The 24,244-nt window shown below is 48.5% G+C and overlaps 4 protein-coding genes across 4 annotated transcripts; 2 read left to right on the top strand and 2 right to left on the bottom strand.

Annotated features, from left to right (window-relative positions):
* Positions 1-1,516: 1,516 nt before the first annotated feature.
* DFJ58DRAFT_735912 (uncharacterized protein) lies at positions 1,517-5,508 on the bottom strand (the record flags this gene model as incomplete). The annotated part of the gene is made up of 12 exons (XM_041386714.1): positions 1,517-1,576; positions 1,654-2,062; positions 2,111-2,249; positions 2,301-2,492; positions 2,544-2,681; positions 2,730-2,941; positions 2,994-3,142; positions 3,197-3,362; positions 4,235-4,473; positions 4,532-4,903; positions 4,955-5,164; positions 5,215-5,508. The coding sequence occupies 12 exons, from the start codon at positions 5,506-5,508 to the stop codon at positions 1,517-1,519; spliced, it is 2,580 nt and encodes an 859-aa protein (XP_041236146.1).
* A 6,554-nt stretch (positions 5,509-12,062) lies between these two features.
* DFJ58DRAFT_670727 (family 9 carbohydrate esterase) lies at positions 12,063-12,535 on the top strand (the record flags this gene model as incomplete). Its single annotated transcript, XM_041382887.1, has 4 exons — positions 12,063-12,101; positions 12,181-12,267; positions 12,334-12,374; positions 12,433-12,535. Coding segments are annotated over 4 exons (270 nt in total), but the record flags the coding sequence as incomplete, so codon positions are not given.
* A 2,397-nt stretch (positions 12,536-14,932) lies between these two features.
* On the bottom strand, positions 14,933-18,407 carry DFJ58DRAFT_670719 (P-loop containing nucleoside triphosphate hydrolase protein; the record flags this gene model as incomplete). Its single annotated transcript, XM_041382886.1, has 11 exons — positions 14,933-15,133; positions 15,230-15,370; positions 15,423-15,633; positions 15,796-16,100; positions 16,297-16,548; positions 16,605-16,840; positions 16,892-17,423; positions 17,480-17,667; positions 17,718-17,751; positions 17,845-17,943; positions 17,994-18,407. The coding sequence occupies 11 exons, from the start codon at positions 18,405-18,407 to the stop codon at positions 14,933-14,935; spliced, it is 2,613 nt and encodes an 870-aa protein (XP_041236148.1).
* Positions 18,408-22,018: 3,611 nt separating this feature from the next.
* Positions 22,019-23,636, top strand: DFJ58DRAFT_847685 (uncharacterized protein; the record flags this gene model as incomplete). Its single annotated transcript, XM_041393500.1, has 2 exons — positions 22,019-23,562; positions 23,609-23,636. 2 exons carry the CDS (start codon positions 22,019-22,021, stop codon positions 23,634-23,636), a joined length of 1,572 nt encoding a protein of 523 aa, XP_041236149.1.
* Between the last annotated feature and the right edge of the window lie 608 nt (positions 23,637-24,244).

Raw genomic sequence — 24,244 nt, forward strand, 5'->3', positions numbered from 1 at the left:
ATTTGCTATATCTTGCAATATCAATCGGCATCTGAACTGTGATGAAGCAATTTGACTGATAAAACGAATTTTCCGAATCTGCAGGAAGACTCACTGGGATTTTTATATGCCTTTATGAGCCGATCAACCAATTGATCACAAGCCATCACCAGATCAGTGTCTAGGTTTGGAGAAGGTATAACTGGGTCTCCTCCTGTCTTCTCTGCATTGAATTTCTGTTCCGTATAATCACATGCCACATGAGTGACAGTCAGGGCCCAAGTGCGCAAGAGGGTTATTTCATCATCGGAAGTGGAAGAAACATCCATGATTGAATTGATCTTGTGAGATCAGAAGCTGAATCCTGAATGTCCGCACTTTGGTGTTAAAGGGGGTGGAGATTGAGAGGATCAGATAAGGGAGCCTTGGATGATCTGAGCTTTCAAGATCTATTTCTCTTATCATCTATTGCTCAATGAAATACCACATGATTGGAAGTCTGTTGGATGTCAGATACTCGTTTGTCGAGACCCGGGCCTCGGATCTCGGTACACTTCACTCGATTTTGATACCCGGGACACCATAGTTGGAACTTGTCTCGAATCTCGGGTCTTGGGCGTCGGGTCTCGGGTCTCGGGCATCGGGTCTCGGGTCTCGATGGTCGGGACTCGATATACGGGACTCGTTGGTCGGGACTCGATACTCGATTGTCGGGATTCAATGGTCAGGCGTCGGGTTTCATGACTCGGTAGTCGGGACTCGATAGTCGGGACTCGATGGTCGATTTTCGGGATTCGATAGTTGGGGCTCAGATATTGGTACACTTCACTCAATTTTCGGTGGTCGGAACTTGGCATTTGGCATTTGGTAGGCTTGGATGATGTTGGCTTTCAAAGATCTATTATCATCCATTGCTCAATGAGATACCAGATGATCGGAAGTGTGCTGGACATCACATATTTGTTTGTCGAGACCCGGGTCTCGGAACTCGGTACACTTCGCTCGAGTTTCCACTTCACCCCTTTGCAAAGCTCCGTGCCATACCACATCATTAGATGACTTTGAATAATCACCTCCTTTGATTTGGATGATATACAACTAGCTGAGCTCCATCATGTCTACAATTATCATTCTCCTGGGCCCACCCGTCTATCTTATATACCCCCACGTCGGCCTACCCATCTATGCAATATATGTCTCCCGTCGGCCCACCTGTATATAATACATCTTTTACCGCTCCCTCGGCCCACCCGTCTACAAAATAATATTAATTCGTCGGCCCACCCGTCTAATATGATATATATCTGGGCCCACCTGTCTATGTGATAACAAGCACCCTTGATATACCCGGCTATTTGATACATATCTACCTTGGTACACCCATCTACATAATATCCAACTACCTCGGCCGATCCGTCTATTGAAAATTCATGTCCATCGGCCCACCCATCTACTTTACATATTCCCCACCTGGGCCCACCCGTCTCCATCGGGAATAATAACACTCCCGGCCCATCCGTCACAGTCGAGGATATATCTACCCTCGGCCCATGGTCCGCTGGCCCGTATCATACGGGATATTATGCACGTCCGTCCACTCGTATAATACGGAGATATGTTACTGCAATATGTGAGTGTCTTCCTTGCGCAAGTGCTGGGATTTTGGCCGCGTACATGGTGTTTTTTGAATTGCACCAGCTGCTGTCGAAGGCAAATATGAGTGTGACACTCATTGAGTGCATCATTAGCCTGTGCGAGCCGGAGAGACCACTCTGCATCGAGGAGCTTGTGATCACACTGTACATGATCACAAATCTCAGAGGGCAGAAGGAGCTGGGAGTCTTCAGCCTTTCCGGAGTTAGGATTTGGCCTGGGACAGCCACTGTCATCGCTGCCGTTGCTCAGAGATGAGTCAATCAACCCATTGGCACGGAGGTTTGTGACTGATGGTATGTACAGAGTCTGAATATTGGTCCAAGTGTCTATGCGGCGAAGGAGTGCGTTGCTACGAGTCAAAAGGTGTGTGCGTTGAGTGTCAGTCGGGTGTTGACCAAGTAGTCCTGCGTCTGCGCATAACCGACGTCTCAAAAAGTATGTAAGTGCATATTTGTCGTGTCATCGATTCACTCACTGTGCATGCTCAAGGTCAATACCGGTGCTGATGAGAATACTATGAGATACCTCAGAGTGAAGAGACACAAAAGTGCCATCCTCCAACTCCTTGGCATCTTGTTTCATGAGCTCCAACCGAACAGCTGCCTGTGTCATAGCTACTAGAGTATCAGTAACATGCAACTGCTGTAGAAGAAATGAACATGTACTGTCAACATGTCTCTCGAAAGGATTGGATTTTGTGTGGTCCATCTCCCAAGCCTCTATCTCGTCTCTCCATTTTGCCAGCAAAGAGGCACCTAGTTCGGACTCCCAAATTGAACCTTCGAGCTCAGATAGTGCGATTTGGTGCTCTTGCTCGGCGCGGACTGCTTCAATAGCCTTCCATGACATCACTCGACCTGATGCCAAGATGTGAGATGAATATGTCAGCAATAAGACAAAATACATACCTAGCAATGTGATTTTCTTCCAGTTCCAGTCTCCGAAATGGTCGTCCAGAGTATCTTGACGTGCTCCAGGACCCATCTCTCTAGTACTTGTAGCAACACGATTAATGTTCGCCCAACCACGTTCAGGGGCTTCCCCATCTGTTCAGCCAATGCCAGGAGACCAGTTGAGCGAAAACATAGTCTGACAAGCTTCAATGTGAGCCGCAAGATGAAATTTTGGTACAAAAAACCGGTATGTCTTCCCGATGAGATCTGATTGAAGGCGTAGTGGGAGGGAAGGGACGCGGCTCCAAAGTTTCTTGTGCCATTGGCACGCGATATCATAAGAAAAATTAACGACCTTGAGGTTTGCAAATGTCGACAACGCCGAAAACACGAGGTAGTCCATATTCAAATATCTGAAGTGTGATGCTGTGAGCGCACAAAAAATACAGACCGAAGAACACGTACCTTTTGCCCTTCTGTAAATCTCCCACACCATTTGCTAGTTTCATGTCATGTCGGGCACAGTCAACTGTACCGACACCTGTGGCAGCAAGCCCTTTCGACATTTTTGTGTCCGCCATGTTCACGGCATTGTGGCTCACACAAGTGCTCCTCTGTTAACACTACTTTAGTTTGTGGGCACGGATATAATTTAATCACGCACATACCTCTTGTACGACGGCAGAACTATTAGCTATATGGGCCTTATAATGCTTCTCGTCGACAAAGTAGCCCCACCCACTGCTGAGACCTGGATCTTTGCTGTCGGAAGAGATGGCTCGGCACTTAAGACGAAAGTTCGCATCGATTGCGAGAAAAACACTGTACATCCATCTGAATACATGTTAGCATGTATTCTGCCACTGACGATAAAATAACTTATGGTTGACTTGAGGCTTCCCAACTGTCAGGTAAATTTTTCCAGGGTACGGGCATGCTGGACATAGGAGAACAAGTTCGCCCTCTTGAGTTGCCTTGATGCCTGCTGGATCATGGCCATGGCCAGCGCACTGTGGGTATCACAACCTGGCAGGCACATATAAGAAAAGTGCTCAGCCAGTATAAGTGAGTCTCAGCTCTGCCTAGCTGCTATACTCGCAGAATGCAAGAACGTCCGACCCTAAAGGGGAAGCAAGGAAAGCAAGGATCCACGGAATGATGCTGAACAACCCTGGTGAATGGCGGTGAAAGCGTGAGAAAGCGCGCGCGGGAAAGCGAAGTGCGAAAGTGCGCGGAGCGCGGGAAGGTAGTGCAAGCAGTGCACAGGTGTAAAAGATGTATACTGAGACTGATAAGAGGGAAAGCGCGGATCTAGACGGATACTGATAGTGCCACTAGCTATAGACTGATGCTAGGGCCTCAAAACAATGATGGACACATGCATTGCATGGAGCTAACTGGTGATAGATACTGAGTGGTAGGAAGGTAAGGTGGTATTGTTCGGTGTAAAACGAACATGAAAGTATGTAAGTTCTACCTAAGCGCTCTCCCAGGGCTCGGAGCCGAATAGGGAGCACTCTAAGTATGTTAGTGATGTAAAGTAATGTAAAGTAAGGGTCCATGACGAAATGGGAAGTGTAATATGCCAAATATGGTCAGATAACGAAAAGGGACATACCAAGGGACTGGTTGGACGATGGATGGATGCTCCTGGATGATGTGCGACATAGTGCGCTTAAGCGCGAGAAAGCGCGCAAGGCGCGCACGCGGGAATACTGCGCGTTGTGTGGGAAAGTGTCGCGCCTATGGCGCGTTCTGCGGGAAAGTGGTGCGCTCTATAGGGAATGACTAGAGGGTGATGGTGCGAGTTGTGCCGTGAAGGCCAGTCATCAGAATTCATAATATGAGCCCATATGAGCCTGCAGAAACGCGAGTCTCTACAGCGCTTCAGTGACCGAAGGTTTCTCCACTCATGCACAATCCTAAGGAAGATGGAATAGCGATCCTAGATGAAGTATGAGTAATTAGTATAACTCCATAAAAACATAGGAAAGGTGACCTACTCGTATTGGCGTGATACCAGTATTGTCACTCTGGCATGCTAAACTATGATAAAACTCGTATGCTGATACTTTCGACTTGAATGAGAGCAAGTGAAAAAACTTCAAGACGCCAAAGGTTGCAGCAGTTTTAGGATCAGTGGTTGTTGCAGGGAATAAACGCGCCTGAAGTGACTGTTTATAGTGAGAGGCTTCATGTTCGCAGCCACAGAAGTCTAGGCCGACTTCATGGATACCGTGAGTGTCGATAATGACAAAGTCATCATCAAAGGCAGGCCTCGGCCAACAACATGTTTCGCCCAACCTGTGACCCAGCTGAATACGGAACCCTAAAGATTTGAGGGTCATGGCATGAAAAAATCCATCCATCCATTCCTAAAGCGCAACAAATTAAACACAGAAACAGTACAAAGGAAAATAACCAACCTCAATTCTATGGAATGGCGTATTGAGGTGTGACTGCAAGATGCATGCACGACAAGATAGAAGAGGGGACAGACAATCTTGACATCTGAATGACGGGAAAAGTTCCCCACATGAGCATGGTTCACCAGCACTCTTGCCTCGCCCTTCCAGACAAATGAGTTCATCCAAGTATGTTTCGTGTTCTGGCAACCAAAGGGCGATGGGATCATCCTAGATGATCACAAATAAGTACTGAAAACAAACAGAAATGGAGGACTTACTCCTGGTGTTCTCCGGCGCCGTGCTTGAACCAGCTCATCGAAATGAGGCAGTGAATCTTCTAGCTGAAGCTCATTCCAAGGGTCCACACTATGAGCATATTGAGACGACACTTGCTTGTCTTCTATCGCGGCAGGTTTGGGAGCAGACAGGTAAGACGTTCGGAGGTTGAAGTTGCCATTTGCCTGCAAGCTGAAGTTCCGGTGTCTGGTATTGACCTGGTCAGTGTCGTCACGACGGATGTGCTGGATAAGTTTGGGGCGCTTGGATGGGCGACCCCCACTCGGAGCAGACATAACAGACAGTTTGCTTGAAAGGTGGTAGTGAACATCCTGATGACAGCGCTAGAAGTCGCAGGGATACATCCCTATGGGTGATTGTGCGACAAAGATTACGATAATAAAAGGAGAATCAGCATCCATCCAGATGATATATCGAGTTACATAGAATGCCTCTATTAGATGGCGATATATCAAAGTGGATGAAGAACTAACCTTAAAAGTTCAACCATACGTCAATGCTGGTGCTTCATATTCACTTGCGCTCTAAACAGAGGTATGGGTTCACGTTTGAACGTTCGCTCCAGAGTTCAGGCTAACAAGATGGTGAGTAGATGCCAAAACGGTGGCAGCCCAACCAAGACCAACACGCATGGCTGATGCCTCGCCTAACCGAATTTCGACTGCTCCCAATCCCAACACCTAAGACGTTTGCAGTGGAGTTATTGAACAGATGGTTGGAGATATGGCCTGAGCAGGACATGCTTTGGCCTGAGCAGGAGGCGGAACTGACTGAAGATCAAGAGAAGGAGCTGCAATCAGCTGAACGAGCACATGGAGATGTAAGTCATACCTATGATATTCATTTGCAAGTTGATGACGACCAATCAATGGTTAGATCTTAGTGAGCTGGATGTGGTGGGCATGGCTTAATCCAAGACGCACTCGTACCATGTATGGCTGTTCAGGTTGTTGTGGGACTCCTGACGGCTGTTGTGTCAAGTACCCCAATGGCCCACCATCTCTATGGTAAAAATAGACCTTGAAGTACTCATGTTAATATGAAATTTGAACACAGTCGAGATTTTATGAATGCAAGTATGTACATATGTAAGATGAGCGTTCAACAACTACTGCCATATTTGTTGAAATAAGAACTCGTTGGCGTTATATTTCTGTTGCAAGTCCGTACCATTGACCAGAACATCACATAGAACATCTTCTAGTGCAGAGAGCACGTCCTTGATGTTTTTCGTAGCAAGACAGGCCATAGTGTACCTTTTGCCAGTAACTCCCTGCATAAGTAAGTTGTCTTCTATCTGTCGAGTCTCGAGGAAAATTTCTTTGATCACTCCTACAGCTGCCCGAAGCTTCTCCGATGACCTCATCTCTAAGTATTCCAGCAATAGGGCGTCAATGATGTCGTGAGGTTCACCTCCGAGATATGTCGTCAGGCGATCTTGCTTGCAGCGACGGGTTTTCATGTTCTTCTTTGTCAGTTCAGTAATGCTATGTACATCCTGTGAGGGACTTTGATCCTGTACAACATGGCTTGAAAGCGCCCAAAAATATAGTAATGTACTCGAGTTTGGAATAGTTGGAACTCACACCATTGATTTAGATGACGGACTCAACGACACTGTACTCAGGCTGCAGGGCAAGACATCTGTATCATTGTGCCTAACTTTTTGAGCACGATACTTGTCTTTCCACCTGGAACTGATTGCAGATTTGTTCCTATAAATATATGAGCTGTGTCATAGTAGACTCTCGTAAGTACCAACTTTAAGAACATGGACATACCGTGTATAGTGCAAACGTCTTTGTATTTGTTTAGCTTCTGTACGTTCTTCAGGAGTGTTGTATAATTTTGGTCTGCCCATCTGACGTTAACGTTACAAGCCAGAGCAAGAAAGTGTGCACTAATTGGTCAACAAATTCGTCGGACTTTTATAGGACCGAAACCTACTGAACCCCACCGTTGTATTATCTGGTACTTCATCTACTGATGAGTCTCATCTACAATGAGTATTCCTTGAAGTGAACAACCCTGAAACCGAGCTTTTCAATTGTATTGGATCTGGGACAGTGTAGATGTATTGCAACTGATCATATTTTGTCGGACTTTTACTATAGAATCTTAGCAGCATGGCCGAGCACCAGTCCCCGACACCTACTACTCAGACAGTACAGATGCAGACAACCCAATCATGTTATTCTTGTAGCATTCATCTACATAATTAAACCAAGATGGGTCCTATGTACAAACAGAAACTGAATGGAGCAGTCTGACATCAGCAGAAAACTTTGAGCAATGCATCAAACACCCATCACAATGCATACTGAGAGAAGCACACAACCAGAGACAGAGGTGGCCAAGACAGAAGTAGGGTGTGACATGGGTGGACCCAGGTGGCACCCGTACCCAATACACGGGTAGATGACACTCTGAAGGCCTACTGACGTGATGTAGATATGCAGTTTTGGAGTGAACTGTGTCATGACATGACTGCATTTTGTAACTTGAGCATTCTGAAAGAGAAATGGGGGAAAGAGGACATACCCAACGTCATCGAAGTAGAGTGCAGGCATGGGTGTGAAGTATCCTTTGTTAAGAAAGCCTGGAGATGGACGGTACGGTCAGGTGAAAGAAGATGAGCGTTCTGAAAGAGAAATGGAGGAAAGAGGACATACCCAACATCGTCGAAGTAGAGTGCAGGTGTGGGCGTGAAGTATCCTTCAAAGTAGATGAGAGCCGCTCACACTAAGTGGGTAACACCACCCGTGTCAAACCCTAGTGTCATATTTGATCTGTGCGTGGAATAGTGATGATGGCATATTGCAAATAACATACAAGGTTAGCTCCTCGAATTTTCATTTCGGTCACCTGGCGGAACATATAATGTACATGAAACACATCATAGGCTATGTGAACATTACTAAAACATAACATAAATAGCATGGCCCCTCCGAAGTGGACGTCAGTTGAACAAGAGGCATGGTTGCAACCTTGGTATGAAAAATTCAAGGCAAAACAGAGTGAAAAAAATAAGAATTACAAGAACTTCTTCGCTGACCTCGGTGAACAATGGTTCGAAGAGTTCCCAGAACCAAGGCCACGTCATATTATGCAGGTGGGACCCCTGACATTATTGGAGGAAGGCGAGATGGGCGTGGCTCGTGATGCGCATAAAGCGGTGAGCACTCATGTCATTCCCATCTATAAAATTTTGACTAATACATACACGTCAAGAAATTATCTACTCGCTTCAAAAATAGCCTAGGGGGTTCAAAAACTGGCAGAAAGGCCAAGGCTGATACAACGGACGTGATTGATGCCGTGGTTCGAAGTATTACTGGGTGCGAAAAGCCCACACATATGCTCCAGGAACAAGAGGCATACTCGAAGCTTTTCTATATGACTCGCGTTCAGCCAACCGTTAAAGGATCCCTGAAAGCTGTTCAGGAGCACAAGACACTTACCAATGGGGAGCGTGTTGCTCTTGTGAAGAAGGAGACCGCGGCATTATATGCCAATGAGTCACCCGATATCAAAGATCAAGTGAAGCAGTATCTTGAAGACCAGAAGCAGCAGCGACTCCAAAATAAGCAAGATGGACAGAACCAAGTGACTGATTACTCACAGTGAGTCCGAGTCCGAGTGACTTATAATTACGTTCAATACTCGCATATCACCAACTTACCTCCGCTTCGAAAAGAAACCTGGACAAACTTGCGGCAGTCACCAATTCATTCCTGAAAGGGCTGGCGGAGGCAACTGGGATGTCGTTCTCCCTCCTTGCTGGGGGTCCATCTCCCGAGTCATGCGGGGCGATCGATGTCTATAGGTAAGCCTGCAATGCATCAGAGAAAGAAGTTTGTATCTTACCGGTCCAGTTTTCATGTTGGTCAGACCAAGTTAGGTAACAACTTCAGCACGGCATATCCCGGGTTTGACACTGGTGTCATGGAGCCCTTCCGAGACTTTCTGCATCGAGTACACCGTGAGTTTTCGAGCCATACCAATTGTATTCATTGAACTGACTGGGGCTTTCGATCATAATAGCAGAGGCTAGTACATTGGCGTTGCGAGATGGTAGTAGCGAGACGGGTGGCAACACGCCCTCGGATCCTGAAGATATATATATGTCAGGCAGTGCACTTCTATCCTTTGAGGATGTATCGTCAAACATACCTTCGGATTCTGATGATATATACGAGTCAGGCAGTGCACTTCTGTCCTTTGGGGATGTATCGTCATCAGGTACGGGCCGCAGTATCTCCGCCTGTCTGCTATCCATGACTGATGTATCATTGTCAATGTCAGATGCCGGCGGTAGTGTCTCTGATACGTTATCCACTATGGATGTATCGCTATGGTCTGATGGTGGGCAATCAGCACAGCCCAATATATCCCTGGACCAACTCCTCTCGTTTTCTCCTGACCAGGATTCGTCCGTGACACCTTTGTTCCCTTCACACAGCGACGACTGGATAAATCCAGAATTAGATGCATTTCTCACTGAATTGGGGGTTCAGTTAGGATCAGGACTAAGCGGATCGGAAATCACCATTCCGCCAGTCATGTCTACACTTCTCCCTGCATCATCTACCACCGCTGCCACCACCACTCCCCCTCCAGATACCGCTGTACTGCCTACCGGCTCTGATCCTCTCCAACAGACTGAAACAACTATCAGCACACTTCCTCCTGCCGCTTCCACAATGCATTCATTGGACGTGGATCTACTGGTGTCTGCCTCAGGCAGTGAATGTCTTGAGGACATGGACGTCAATACCGAAAAAGAAGGAACCACACTGGAAATGCGCAGGACTAAGCGCACCCCCAAGCCCTCAACACGCAATGACACTGCAAACGCGATCGGCGGTTCTCGGAAAGAAAACAAGCACCCCCTTGCTGAGACCTCTTCAGACCGCGGATCTACTAAGTGAGTGATCGTTGTATCGATATTGAACGTTCATTCTTAACTTGACTGACTATGATGCGCAGGAGGGCAAAAGTGTGATGTATGTAGTATGTAGTATGTCGTCGGGCACTTGTTTATTGTATTCTCGCTCGTTCAGTATAACTTGCTACCATTATTTTTTTGTAATGCATGCATGAACATACGATGAATATCAGTACCAAAGATCTTAATTATCAGTGTTGAAAATCCACAACAGGTGTGCAGGAAAACAATGACATAAAACATATGAATTACACATGATACAAGCGATCCGTTCGCCTGCGTACGGCTCAGTCGTATCGTACACTGTTATCCATAGTAACGAAGAGTAAACTAGAAGAATCAACTACGTTCCCCATCTGTCTTTCTTCACTCGTGCGTAAGTAAAAACGATAAAGGTTGCGACGATTTCGCACCATGGACAGTGCTGTGTACAGTTGACTGTGTGCGAATGCATCTTGTACGAAGGTCGAGTACGGCCCGTCGGATATACGAACGCCCGAAGGAAGCGGGTAGAGTCGGCATAGGTTTTAGAAGATGGGAGTACGTTTGAGTTCGACAAGAGCCCTCCTCCACTAACGTGGGAGTCGGGGACTATGACCGTGACAGAGACCAAATACGCAAGTGCAGAGAGAAAGGATTCAGCAAAGACCACCATGGAAAAAAACGACTTGCATTTATATCATATATCAGATGTGCGAGGGAATTTGACAAGCGTTGGGTGACGGGAGGGCACTGGAGGTTGGACGTGAGGGCGGAGTCGTTTACAGGCCCGAGTGGAGCATGGAAAAAAATGCTTGTTGTCGGGAGAATGTTCACGCGTACTGATTTGAATGGGATTAGGATGGTATGGTATGCTGAGAAAGAAAAATACTTACAATCAGAGTAGAACGGACGAGAAAAGAACTAAGAATGCCTGGTTGGTGGAAGAAGGGCGCTGGATTGCAGGGAAGGATGTGTAGGCGTTTTCATGGTCTACAATCGTGCATTGTTGAACCTTTGCAGTGAAAAGACTATAAAGGCAGCTCATAAGCAGGTACAAGCACTCACATCAGATACAATCAGAGATCTGCCCGTCTTGCTGGGCCAATGGACCTGCCCGCCGAAAGATCCAATCGATGGAAGCCGACGCAGAGGAACCAAATATTGGTCCTACCGGCCAATGGGTGGACAATATCCGTGTATGGTATCCGACCCCCCCGCTTATATGATTGGTAAGCCTGTAAAGCAGCCACCGAGGGGATACATCCAATTTGGACAATGGACAAGGAAACAGGATGATGTATCAGGGTTTCTGGCTAACAGTACAGAATAGATATATCATTATGACAGTATAGACTGAATAACGGTCAGTGCTGTCTTACTTTATAATTCGTCTGAATGCTCATCTTAAATTAGGCGGTCAGACATTTATCATGAAACTACGCCCTACATCTGAGCGTCCACCTTCTTCCATGCTCCTCGAGCCACCCTACACCCTCAATGGCTCTCACTTTGACCACTCACTCACCCCCCGCTGGCGACATATGAAATATGTCGTTTCGCCTTTACTACCTCGTTCTCCTCTTACTCGTCTTCTAATCACTCTTGACAATATTTAACAGACATGCATGCGGTATGTTCTGATGAATGTCCTCATACTCTTCGCTCACTTGCTCATAAGGTGAAAACCCCTCCAGTGTCTATGGCATAACCCGCCTTGACTCTGGGTGGAACTTCCGTGCCGCTTATGACCACGCCAGAAAGCTACGTGATGTTCAAGACGCCTTCTGCGCCAAAGCAGAGTCCAATTCCTGGGATGACCTCGCGGGAAAGACATTCCCTGAAGACCTGCAATGGGAATCCCTTGTCGATGTGCTCCATGGACACGTGAAGCTTGCTGTGCATTGCTACGAAGCCGTCGATCTTGACGGAACCGTCCGTGTACGTTCAATCTTTCTTAGAATAATCCTTTTTCTAATTTATACTTGCGTGTGGTTGCTTGATGTGTGGGCATATGCAGCTTACGAATGAGTTCGAATTCCCAGTAGCATCGTTCCATCACGCTGGGGAAACGTACCTCGTTCCAGAGTTGTTGAAGAAGACGTGGGTGAGTCTTTTCTCCTTCCTCGGTGCCCGTTCACAACCTCCTTTTAATGACATTCCTTTCCACCAGGGAGGCACGCCTACCATAGCGCTCTTTGCATCCAACTTCCGGTGCGTACATGTGGATTAACTTCTGCAAATTTGCTGATGCAGTTGGTCTTGCATGAAGGAAGAAACGTGAGGCATATCGAGGATCGGAGTTCGCTCCGCGCGTGTTGGCGGAGCACGGAATGAATGTTGTCATGAAGGTTAGTGTGATGAAGACAAAATGAGCGCGGTTGTCTGGCTTTCCATACCTATCTGTGCACCACTCTAGTCCCATAGTCGAAGCGAGCCGTCGAGAGAACATGTGACAGTGTGCTGCCCGCCGGGCAGGCGCGTATCTCCCGGGTATGACCTCGCATCGTCTTACGGGGGATTATTGTTGACGTTTTTTTTTCGTCTTGGCAGTGGCAGAAGACATGATCAGTGGTCGTGGATCCAAGATCGCTGGTGAGTCTATGGTTTCAACTGAATGCGTGCCAGTAGCTGCGCATGAAGTATTACTCACGGGAGTGATAAAGACCCACAGGATTACTTCGGGACGATGTATACTGACAGCCCGCACCCAAATACCACCTTTGCCAGCGTGTGACGGTGTACTGGTGTAACATCGAGTCAATATTCCAAGTCTCATCACCCTTTGTCATGGTTCCATCCTCTACAACTGCTTCAACCGTCTTCCTTCTATATGGTCTGATTGGAGACTAACTACTGCTGTTGCAGGCGGCGGCAGTCGGACCGGTCGACCCCTCGTCAACAGGCTGCAGTTCCGCAAAGTCGAATCTTCTCTCGGCCCTTTCAAGATGTCCTTCTCGTCCACATCACAGTCCGAGGGAACTTGAAACTATGTCCATCGTTTGATGCGCATTGCCAATATCTTCCCGTCCAGCAGACTCAGCATTATGTTAGCACACCGAGCGTCTCAAATGTACTGATTTCAATATCGAGGGTGTTCAACAGGCAGCCTTGCGACTTACTATCAGTAGTACTTGGCCGTAGTAGAGAGTTTAAAGTGCCTTCTGTACCGCTCCTGCGGTTCTGCATGTCATAAGTTCTGCCCATGACACGAGTTCCTATGCATAAGATTCCCAACGTAGTCTTGGGCAAACACGTTGTAAGACTATTCTTCCCCCGGCTCTACAACACAGCCTCGCTTGGCGTCGGAGTGTCCCAAGTAGGCTTGGCCCTCATGTCCTAGTATATGAACCGACCAGATCTGGATGTTCAGGCTGCATGCTAACTTTGAGATAATACTGGCAACACACAGGTAACGAGAGAGCACCTTGAACAAACGAGGACTCGGCAATAGACATAGGATAAAATGTGGGCAATAGGTAGAAGGCTTCAAGTATCATATAGCGACGGTATGGACATTTGAGAGAACGGGTGATTATAGACGCGATATCAACGCAAGGCACGACGAGAAGCCAGGGCACGCGTTCCAACATTACCTATCTGCGAGACTGTTGTTGTTGCAAGCGGTCGTTGGAGGAAAACCTGGCAGTGTGGGCAGGACCGGGGTTTAATTGGACAGGGTTGAAGGTCTTGCCCAGTGCGCGAGAACGACCGGCCTGAGTTGACTGGGGTCCGTCGCCGTGAGCGCTGCTCCACTTCCCTGATGAAGGGCTAGGTTTTGGTACGCGAGGGCGGGGGCGCTGATTGTCCGCAGGCCCACCCAGGTTCCTGCTAGCTTCCGCCCATGCGGAAGGTGACCTCGCAGTCGATGCCATCGCAGGAGTCCCAGAACACAACGCCGGACGCCTCTTGTTGAAGACGTTATCAAATGTAGAGGGGTGATCTTGCCGGGGCGGCTGTTCGTTGTGCTCTACAGTCAAGCAGCTGTCATGCTCGCCACTGTCATTCCAGCTGAGGCTGCCGCTGTCATTCCAATCCATTTCATGGCCACAATCTGCCAATTCCTTCTCAACAACACAGTGCAGGTTGCCGTCCTGGACGCCCGCAACTTGATCTGACTGAGCCTCAGTCCCGGAAGCAACATCAGGAGTGTAAGCTGGAGCTGTACCAAAATAGCCATTGGTTAAAGGTGGGGGATGAGAGGGGAGAGGGGGAGGGGGGGGAGGGCTGGGAGGGGAGAGTTGAATGGATAGAGGAGGTGAAATAGAGAGTAATGAATCATTACAATCGTCCCTGAACTTCAAGACTGCTGAGCTGTCCTTATGTGCAGACGACAGGTGCGATGACTGAGTCCCACCCTGCGACTGGGGCGGCGCTATTGCTTTGCTAGTTGCGCAGGGCGCCTCCTTGCTTGTGGTAACGGGTGACGCGAGCAGTTCGACGTCCTTGCGACGCTTGTGTGAGGCGCCCCCAGACTCATCATCAGTGTCGACCGCTATGGATTTCACCTTGTTTCCCTTACCCTTGCGCTTCGTGGTTGGTCTAGTAGGAGATAGTGGGTTCTTAGGGGTGGCTTTGGTACGGGCCTTCATTTTGCCAGGTTTGTTCCTTCCGGTGGGCTCGGGGTTGACGTCCATGGTGTCATGATCGTCAGTGGAGTCATCCAACTTTGGCGTTGATGCGCCGACAGAAATCAAATCTCCCATGGCGCTACCGTCATCGTCGAACATGCACCCTGCAGAAATACTCGTCAGCCAAGGCTCCCTAGGTAGTCATAGCAGACCCTTACGGAATTCCTTGTCAGCACCAATAAATGCCTCATGCATTGCGCCCTTCGAGAAGGATATATTATTCAAAAAGACGTCGGCGGTCTTCAAGGCAATGGCTCGGTAAACGTGCACCTCTTTAGCTTGAGGGTGGCGATAGATCCGCCCACGCAACTGGCGATCGTCCTGCTCTGACCAAAGGGTATCCTGTCATAACGATCAATTACATCTGAAATATAAACACCAGAAAAACACACCCACCATGACTACCATGATATTAGCGCAAGCCAGATTTAAGCCCACCATACCTACGCCTGATAAAATCAAGACGCGCGCTCCGTCGGGCCGCATAGATGACCGAAATTTATCCAGAATGTCCTTGCGCTTCCCCATGGGGGTCTGGCCATTAAGCTCCAGTGCATGTATGCCGTGAAGGTCCAAGATCTGGAAGGGGGGGTTGAGTCAATGCGCCGCCGTGGTCGACCATGGGACTCACATCTACAATGGCCTGGTTGGAGGTGACGAAAGCCGAAAATATTATGATTCGGTCTGGCTCGTCTGGGTTGGTATTACCAGCTGCAAAGGTTGGGTTAGGAACCAGGTGGCGACCGCTTTCATCCATCATCAATGGCCGGCGACCGTCAGACTCCAGATGGTACTTGAGAAGCGTAGCCAACACGTCCAACTTCATACTTTTGGTGTTAGGGCTGGTGTCCCATTCCTCCAGGGATTTCGGTTTTGTCCACGACCGCTCCTCAGTTGGGTTCATATGCGGGTGAAGGATGGACCGCCTAAATTCAACATAGAAATTCTGCACATTGAGTTCACAGTTCAGATAACAGCTCAATGACGCGGCAGGAATAATTAACTTCACCTTGCTCATCCCCACAATGGGACAGTCATCCAGGTATCCGCGCGCAATATTCCGCAGATTTTCCATCTCCCAGTCAAGCAGCTTGATTTTCAAGCTGTGATCATGATAGGGAGGGAGGCCCAGGATCTTATTCCCTGTATTGTCAGTGGAGTCTATGGTGCGAAGAATGACGGTAGGGGAGAACCACTCCCGCATCTGCCCCATCCATTTTTTCATTACAGGCAAGTATTCCTCGTGGGCAGCCTCTGGATTGTGATTGCCCACAAAGACGGCTCGTAGGATTGATCCCTCAACCCCGGCCTCCCTCTGCGCCTTACGATCCCTCCGCTGAGCAGCTGTCAATTCTCGGTTCATGGTCCTGAGCTGCGTGATATTTTTAAATTGCTCAATGCCAAGTAGCAGGCCCATATTCCAAAGGTCCTAGTGTCCATGAAAGGCAACGCCAGTCACAAAATCAGTGATGTCAGTTGATCGATGGCGTTCAAGGCTGGCTTACCGCAGGTTTTGTGGTGACTGGCGTTGCAGTCATGATCACGGTTGAGTGAGATCTCCCTTGAAGTGCCCGAGCTGCGGTATGCGCCAGGTTAATATTGCGTAGGATGTGACCTTCGTCGATGATACTCGTGATGTATTCATGACCGAAGAGGGTACTAGGACTAATCCGTTCAAAGCGAGGGCTATGCATCGGCTGCCCGTGGCTGTCCCTGTCGCCCTGAATGAAAACTGTCGCTGCATCGTCTTGTGCTGCCTGCCCAACATCACGGTCAATTTGGTTTTTGCTAATCACCCGCAGCAGTCACCTACATTTGTCGTGGCCAAGATGATGCGTCGTATTGGAGGTTGCTGGCATTTGGTCCAAGCCATCGTCCACCACTGTGACCGTGCCGTGTATTTGCCGGTGTAGGGAAGAACATCAAACGTCGCCCGCCTTAGATACCGTTGTATTTCACTCATCCATTGATGGTGTAAGTTAGGTGGACTCATGATCACGGTGGGTAAGTCTGGAATGTTGCCGCCGGTCTTCTTGCAGAAACGCTGGGCTGTGGGTAACCGTCAGTGCATACAGCTCTTAAGACTACTGTATTACATACCAAATTTTCCAGGGAACTTCCCGTGCTTCCTGTAATGTTCCCTATAGTGTGCAAGGCATGCGATCAACCCAACCGCCTGCATGGTTTTCCCAACCCCAACGCCATCCATCAGCATCACCGGTCTACCGTCCAACACCCTGTCGATCAGCCTCAGAATGCCGACTAGCTGATGCCACCGAGGCGCCAGGTTCTGGGCTGGACTTGCCGGATTATCAAGCCATATCTGGCCTTCTTCGCTCCACGGATCAACAGCGGCGTCTGGATCAGATCTCGTCTGGAAAAAAGGCAGTTTCTTCTCCGGAAGGCCCAGGTCTTCCCAAAGCTCATCCTCGCTGAGTTTGTCGTATTCCTCTACACCACTTTTCCAGTCACCCACATCTATATTCTCCTCGAAGTCTATCACCACCTTGTCACCTTCGAGCGGCACCATCGCAGCTAGCGTGGCCTCAATGAGAAGTTCGAGCTCCTTTACTTCCTCTTCAGTGGCCAACCTGTCAAGTGCATCTCGAAGAGATTTAGGCAGCCCTAAAGACTACCTTCAGCCATTTGAACACGTGTCAGCCGAATACTAGCCCACTAACGTGCCACCGATTCTGCTTGAGCGGGATTTTTCTTGGCAGCGGCCAGCATTGTATTGACCTGTTCACGACGCGAACTGAGGTTCTTGACCGTCTCCTGGTCCTTGAACACGCTAAGAAGTGTAACTAAAGCTTCCAGTTTCTTCAGGTAGGTGCGGATGCTGGCTATCGTGGGTTTTGCATTCGTGGCCGTCATGGCTGCGTTAAGGTTAGCCCCCCGCCTCAATCGACTAACTTGCGTGGCTTACCTCGCCATTCCTCTTCCACTTCCCGGATCTTCTTCTCTATACTGGTTGCCTGCCTTTTGAGAACCTTCCTATACCTGCTCCACGTCAATACCAACAATGTGGTGACAAAGGTCATGATGGGCGCCACAAGGAAAGATCCGTCGGTGAAAGCATCGTCACCGAACAGGGCATCAGCCAATTTGATGGCAACAACCTGCTTTATCTGTGCAGCTTCCATCGTCGGAAACTACACGACTTTATTATATTGTGGGGTGAATACATTGGCACATAACTTACATCGTCCGCACTCTTGCAGTTCAACCGAGCCATAACATCGTGGGGTTCGCAACCACATTCTTGCAAGATGTTATCGATCAATGTGTTGATTTTCCATTTGGCCCATGATGTCTTTACCCACATATTCCAAGAGGAACGACCTTCATGATCATTATCTTTCCGTTTGACAGCGTAGTGGAGAGTAGGATCCTGAGCTGCTTTACAATTGTTTATGAAGACTCCGACCGCCTGAGCCTTGCCCGCCGTCCATTCAGTGACATGAGTTGCTGCAGCAGATTTATCCCCACCATGGTTATACGCCCACGGGTCGCCAAGAACGTTCGTTAGAGACTGCCATACCAGGTTGGACCATGGCAGCGTCGAATCGGCAATCGAGAGTTGGATGAGAGCAAGAGGGTATGGAATGGAGGGCATTTTGGGCGGATTGGATCAACATATCGCAAAGCTCTTTTATGCTGCCCACCTTTACAGCACATCCCACGCGAGCTGCTGTTCGGGACACACTTCCTTGTGATGAGGACAGCCGCCATTGATCTAGTAAAAAGTTCCCGTCCAGGTATATCCGGCTCCGAACTCGTCTGACTGATTTAGCCGGATTCACAGTCTCTAAGCGAAGCTATTTCCATAATCGCTGCACGCGGTGGTAGTGGCAGACTCACTCTTTCGGATGGGTCCGATTTGGTTAGGGTCTCTAGCGCTATGCACATCCAATTCTGAGAACCAAGCTTAATTAGAACCTGTCTAGCCCCGCATAAGAATCATCCGATCATTGCATATGTATATTTACCGGTTTGGGACGTGTTTTTTCAGAGTGGCGCTGTACTGGGGACGACGCTCAGGACAGGCTCTAAGTCCGTGGTTGAACCTACTAGTACCATGAGATATCATTGCGTGGGAACTATAGAGGGGTTGGTAACATAACAGCGCACGGCTCGAGCTGCGCAATGTGGAAGGATAAACTTCTTGCGAGACTCGTGTATGGCGTGCTGTTATTTATGGCAGGTTCGACGCTACTGGCACTAAGCAACGCCCCGTGCCCGAGATTTCATCATCACATAAAGTACACCCTGACGAACATGCCTGGCACTGCAGCCCGAAGAAACCAGACGAGCACGCCTCGCAAGATGAAGCGGTGAATCGAGCAATGATATTCCCGGAACAAGCCGGCGAACAGTGTGATGATTGCATTCCCGACGGGGGACGTGGGGAGGGTCGAATATGAACATTGTCCTGAATAGAAGGCTTGCCGTGGATCGCTATGCCTGGTTGAAGGGTAAAACATTTAGCGAACGAGAAATCAATATCCAGCGCTCGAGTTTCTAAACCCAGTAGACAGAGAAAGTCTTGCAGAAGACGTTAACAGCTCCTAAAGAAGTTCTGAGTTGGTCGTGGATGAATATTTTCGAGGAAGGACTTCGTTCGTTATTCCAGATGCTGAGAGAATTGATCCAACTTATGAGAACGCGGTTTATGTTCTAGTAACTTTGGACTCACAAGTTGTATTAGAATGACATCGCAGACATTGACCCGCAACGCATACAACAGAAGATTGCGCAACTAAGCAGTGGCTGGCTCGATATTCTTGAAGCAGTTTCACACTCACCAACAGACGCGCTAAAGGTGAAATTATGTAGCAGCAAATATGCTCGACAGCATGCCGAGCTAAGGAACGTGCAGGTGCTTTGTCGCCTTGAATAAAGAAAGACAACCAACCCCTACTACGTGTAAATGAGCTGACATACCATCGAGGAGGCAATAGCCACCATGTCTCGGCACCACGATCACAACGTATAACGCTGCCCAATCCATCATGTCTGCTGTACCCTCTATACGAGATATCAGTCACCTCCATGGTATATCGGACACGCAATCCTACCACCAGGGCCGAAGAACAGCAACTCTGGCTTTCTTTAATCCCTGGAGTTTGGCCAGGAATGAGTAGGTCGATGATGGCTTAATCGAATAATTAATATCTATACATTGGTGCATAATTGCACACTTACATCGACATATTTCTCTAAACAACGTCTAGGCGGCGCTCCAATACTGCGTGAAAGGTATATAAAAATGCAAAGATAGGAAGTGAAATCACGCACGGAGGTAAAATAGTACCCTTGGCGTCTCCTTCCGGAATGTCCTTGTTTTCAAAAATTGAGTGGCGGCTAATCGGTAGTTCTCATCGAACAACATCATCTAGTTGATCGAATAGTTCCTGGTTGCATAGAACTCAGCTGCAGGATTCCGAAGTCCAGAAAAGGCGCGCGTACCGTGCTCCTTGTTCCGCGACATGAGCGGGCAACATCTCTGAAGCGGATGTGGAAGCCACGGAATTCATTTCCGATGATGAACATTCCGAAAGGTTTGTTTGGCGGGGGCGAGACGGAATGACAGTGCAACCTTCGTGAGTCAATAGAAATTCGTCTTCAAAATGTGCCTACGGAAAGGTCAGCTACTGATCAATCATGAACTTTCAGACTCACTTGTTGAAAATTAGGAAACTTTCTAGAACTTGTAGATCCTGCTTGTTCAGGACTGTACGTCTGGTTTTATCGTACAACTCAGAGTCAGACCTGAGGGGCTGCGTGGTTGAATATTAGGGACGTTCAAAGTTGGGCGCCCACGCCCAACGCCTACACCCACGACCCCCCTTGCCCATATACCACTTCCCGTTTTGTACTTGAACGAATGTATTATATAATCAATGATAACTGACTACACTTAACACTGTCCCAAAACACATCACACTCAATGGCCCGTTTTCGAACATCACGCGAGGAATACCTTCACTCATATCTCTTGCTTATGGTTCTACGTACTGTGTTTCGGCCAGAAGTGACCCTCGAAGAGGCAGCAGCACAGCTGCACTGTGACTTATCTTGCACTCTTGCTATTCAACAAACTCGTTATCTACAAGAGCGCTCCCCTGTGGCAAAAGCTGGCACCCTACACATTGCTTGGGAATATGCAAATTCTCCGTCTGACCACTTTCGCTTTATTCATATGCTCCGCGTTACATAAGTAACATACTATTGGCATGAACATTACCTATCTTGCTACTTCTTGCTTCCTGGTACTGTATAGTGATTTACCTTCGAACACTCAGCCACGCTTAGGGATCCGCATGGGTAAACCTGCGGGTGTCTCAAGGCCAACCCGTAGACACGGGTACGGGTATGGGTGCGGGTGTGTACCTGTGGCGGGTGTACCCGCCCCACCTGATCCCAGCAGCCACCAGTGCTTAGCGCACACGCCCAGTGCACGTCGGCGAATGCTGACAAGGCTCAGACGTATGCGGAGGACACTGGAGAGCACCAGAAGAGTGGAAGGAGGGACGAGACAGGAAGAACGAGATGGAGGGTAGGATGCAGTGCATGGCGCGAGTGGTGGTAGTAGGGCATGAGTGGTGGTAGTCGCACACTGTAAAGTTTAAGATATTAGTAAACGAGAAAAAAAACATGCGCACCTGGAACAAGCAGCGAACGACTGAGAGCAATGAGCAAAAGATTAGCAAGCGAGAGAGTGAGAACTCAATCACTACACCCCTACAAGAGTTAGCTTGAAGGCTGGGAATTGGGTGCTGGTATTGGTGGTTATCATGAGATGAGAGTCAAGTGGTGGTGAAAGTGTGAACACAAATATTTGTAAGCACGCTCAGCAGTACCCGTGTGGGTAACGGGTACTCAAGACTCTGACCCATACCCATACCTGTGACCCGCGTGGGTTACCCATACCCATGCGGATCCCTAGCCATGCTTACCTAACAACTCCGTATGGTATTAGTAGCGGTCTTCTTGTGTTTGTTTATCCTCAGCGTTTGTTCTACTCTCGCTGAGGTATGTTATCATCTTGTAGCTCGTTTACACTTGTACTTACTAGAGCTTAGTCTGACTTGCTCTAGGTATTTAATATAGCATTTGTTCTACTCTCGCTGAGTCTGACTTGCTCTAGCCATTAGGTTATGAGCCCTGCGCAATAGCGCAGTAATTCAGATTAGAACAAGATTAGACTCGCGTTTGAAACACTCAATGACCGACTCATTTCAAATTCCTCAACCTCGTTACTTATGTCGCACCCGAACCTTCCCAGAATCAACTATGGGGAAGTTTGATCATATTAATGAACTTCTGGGTGCGGATTCCTACCCAAGTTGGAGAAGGGCCATCAGACTCGCACTAGTGGGAGAAGGACTCTGGAACCACTGCAGCAGTGGTACAGATCCTAATGATATAGCTGAGTACACGAGCTCCATGCCAAAACCTGTCACAGCAGGGCAACCAACCGCGGACGAGTTGAAATTAATGAAAGAATGGATTAAAGAAGATGCCCAAATGAAGGCTATCATTGGGCATAAGCTCTCACCAATCGTACAGAACATCCTTGATGAAGGACTCTTGGCTCGAGACCAATGGGAGATGCTCGTGAAGAGATTTGCGCATCTTGACATGACCTTGCAGTACGAATTATGTTCTCAATTATTCATGGAAAAATTGAAAGATGCTGAGGATGCCACTCGGTACCTCGGAGTCTTCAAGAATGGTTGTCGTCGCTTTGCCGAGATGCAAATCGCCTTCATGGACGAAGAAGCCATTTTTATGTTACTTAATGGTCTTCCTGACACCCCCCAATGGGTAGTCTTTCGCAGTCTAACCATTGGGTTGTACAGCTCCGCAAATGTCATCGCTTCATCATCATCCACAACAACGACCTCTCCAACCACGACTGTTTCATTTGAGCAAGTCGCCACATCCTTCACGGAGGAGGCGAATCGTCAGCAGAGTCATCTGAAGATGGCTCGCCCTGGTTCTGAATATACGAACGTCGCTAACGCAGCGTCCTGGGGGCCCGATCGCAGAACGTCCAATCTTACCACCGGTGTTCGCATGCACAAACATAACCCAAAAGGGTTACCTTGTGACAATCCGGCCTGTGCAGGCCTCCCGCGCTCATTGACTCACAATCAAGTTCATTGCCTCCAGCCAGGGGGTGATATGGAGGGCAAGGCACCTTGGGCACAACAGAAGGGGAAGCCTAAGAAGGACGTCTCAGCTTCTGCGACCGAGACGAAGGCAAACGAGGATGCACCTGCCGCTGCCACCACTCAAACGGCAGCATCTGCTGTAACAACAGAATTGCAGCACCGTCAGAATCTCTCATTTGCCATCATCGAAGAAGTTGATCAAGATTACTCACATCTTGCGCTTTGCTCTACCTCCACAATCCTTGAATCTGGAACAACCTCCACCCTCATCATGGATCGTGACGTTTTCTGGACGTACTCACAGAACTCTTTCGTCAAGGTGAAGACTGCCAATCATGGCTATCTGTCAACTTCAGGGCACGGGGATTGCATGGCAGACTTAGTCATCAATGGGAACTCTTTCAGAATCAGATTCACAGACTGCCTCCACGCCCCTGGTGCATATATCAACTTACTCTCCATCTCTCGCATGCTGAAGAAAGGCTGGGCCTGTCACTTTCAACCATTCCCACCGTGCTGTTATCTCACTCACCAGGGGAAGCTGTATGGCACTATCCCTGAGGTCGGTGACCTCTTCTTGGTCAACCTCAAGTTTGTTTGTCCTGATGAATCCGTCCTTCACACCTCACCTTCCGAGATCGCCACATTCGCTCGTGTCGCATTGACTTGGGACCTGTGGCACGCGCGTCTTGGCCATATTGGTGGAGATGCTGTTAAGCGCGTGCCTCTGATTGCCACTGGAGTGCGGGTTGATAAAGACGCACCTCTGCAACACTGTGAACCTTGCATTATCGCCAAGCACCCCAGGAAACCTTTTCCTCCTTCACAAGAACCACGTGCTGCTCATCCGCTCGACATCATTCATTCCGACCTATGCGGTCCTTTTCCCATCATGATGCCTCATGGCAAACACCATTTCATCATTTTCCTAGACAACCACTCCCACCTCTTGAATCTACAGCTCCTTGCTGCCAAGGACCAGGCTCTAGAAGCTTGGTGTGTCGTCAAAACTCACTGGGAAAATCACCTGGATCGCGAAGTCAAAGTCTTCAGGTTGGATAATGGAGGGGAGTTTGTTAATGCAACTTTCACCAGGGCACTTCAGGATGCTGGGATCGAACGGCAACTCTCAGCCCCATATGCTCACCAACAGAATGGCAAGGCTGAGAGGGCCATGTGTACCATTGAGGGGCGTTTGTTTGCCTTGTTGGAGACGGCCAGTCTTCCAGCAACGCTATGGGGTGAGGCCGCACTTACCATCTGTTACCTGTGG

The sequence above is a fragment of the Suillus subalutaceus genome (genome assembly GCF_016647625.1).
Source record: "Suillus subalutaceus strain FC151 chromosome Unknown DFJ58scaffold_238, whole genome shotgun sequence".
In the NCBI taxonomy this organism is placed as follows: domain Eukaryota; kingdom Fungi; phylum Basidiomycota; class Agaricomycetes; order Boletales; family Suillaceae; genus Suillus; species Suillus subalutaceus.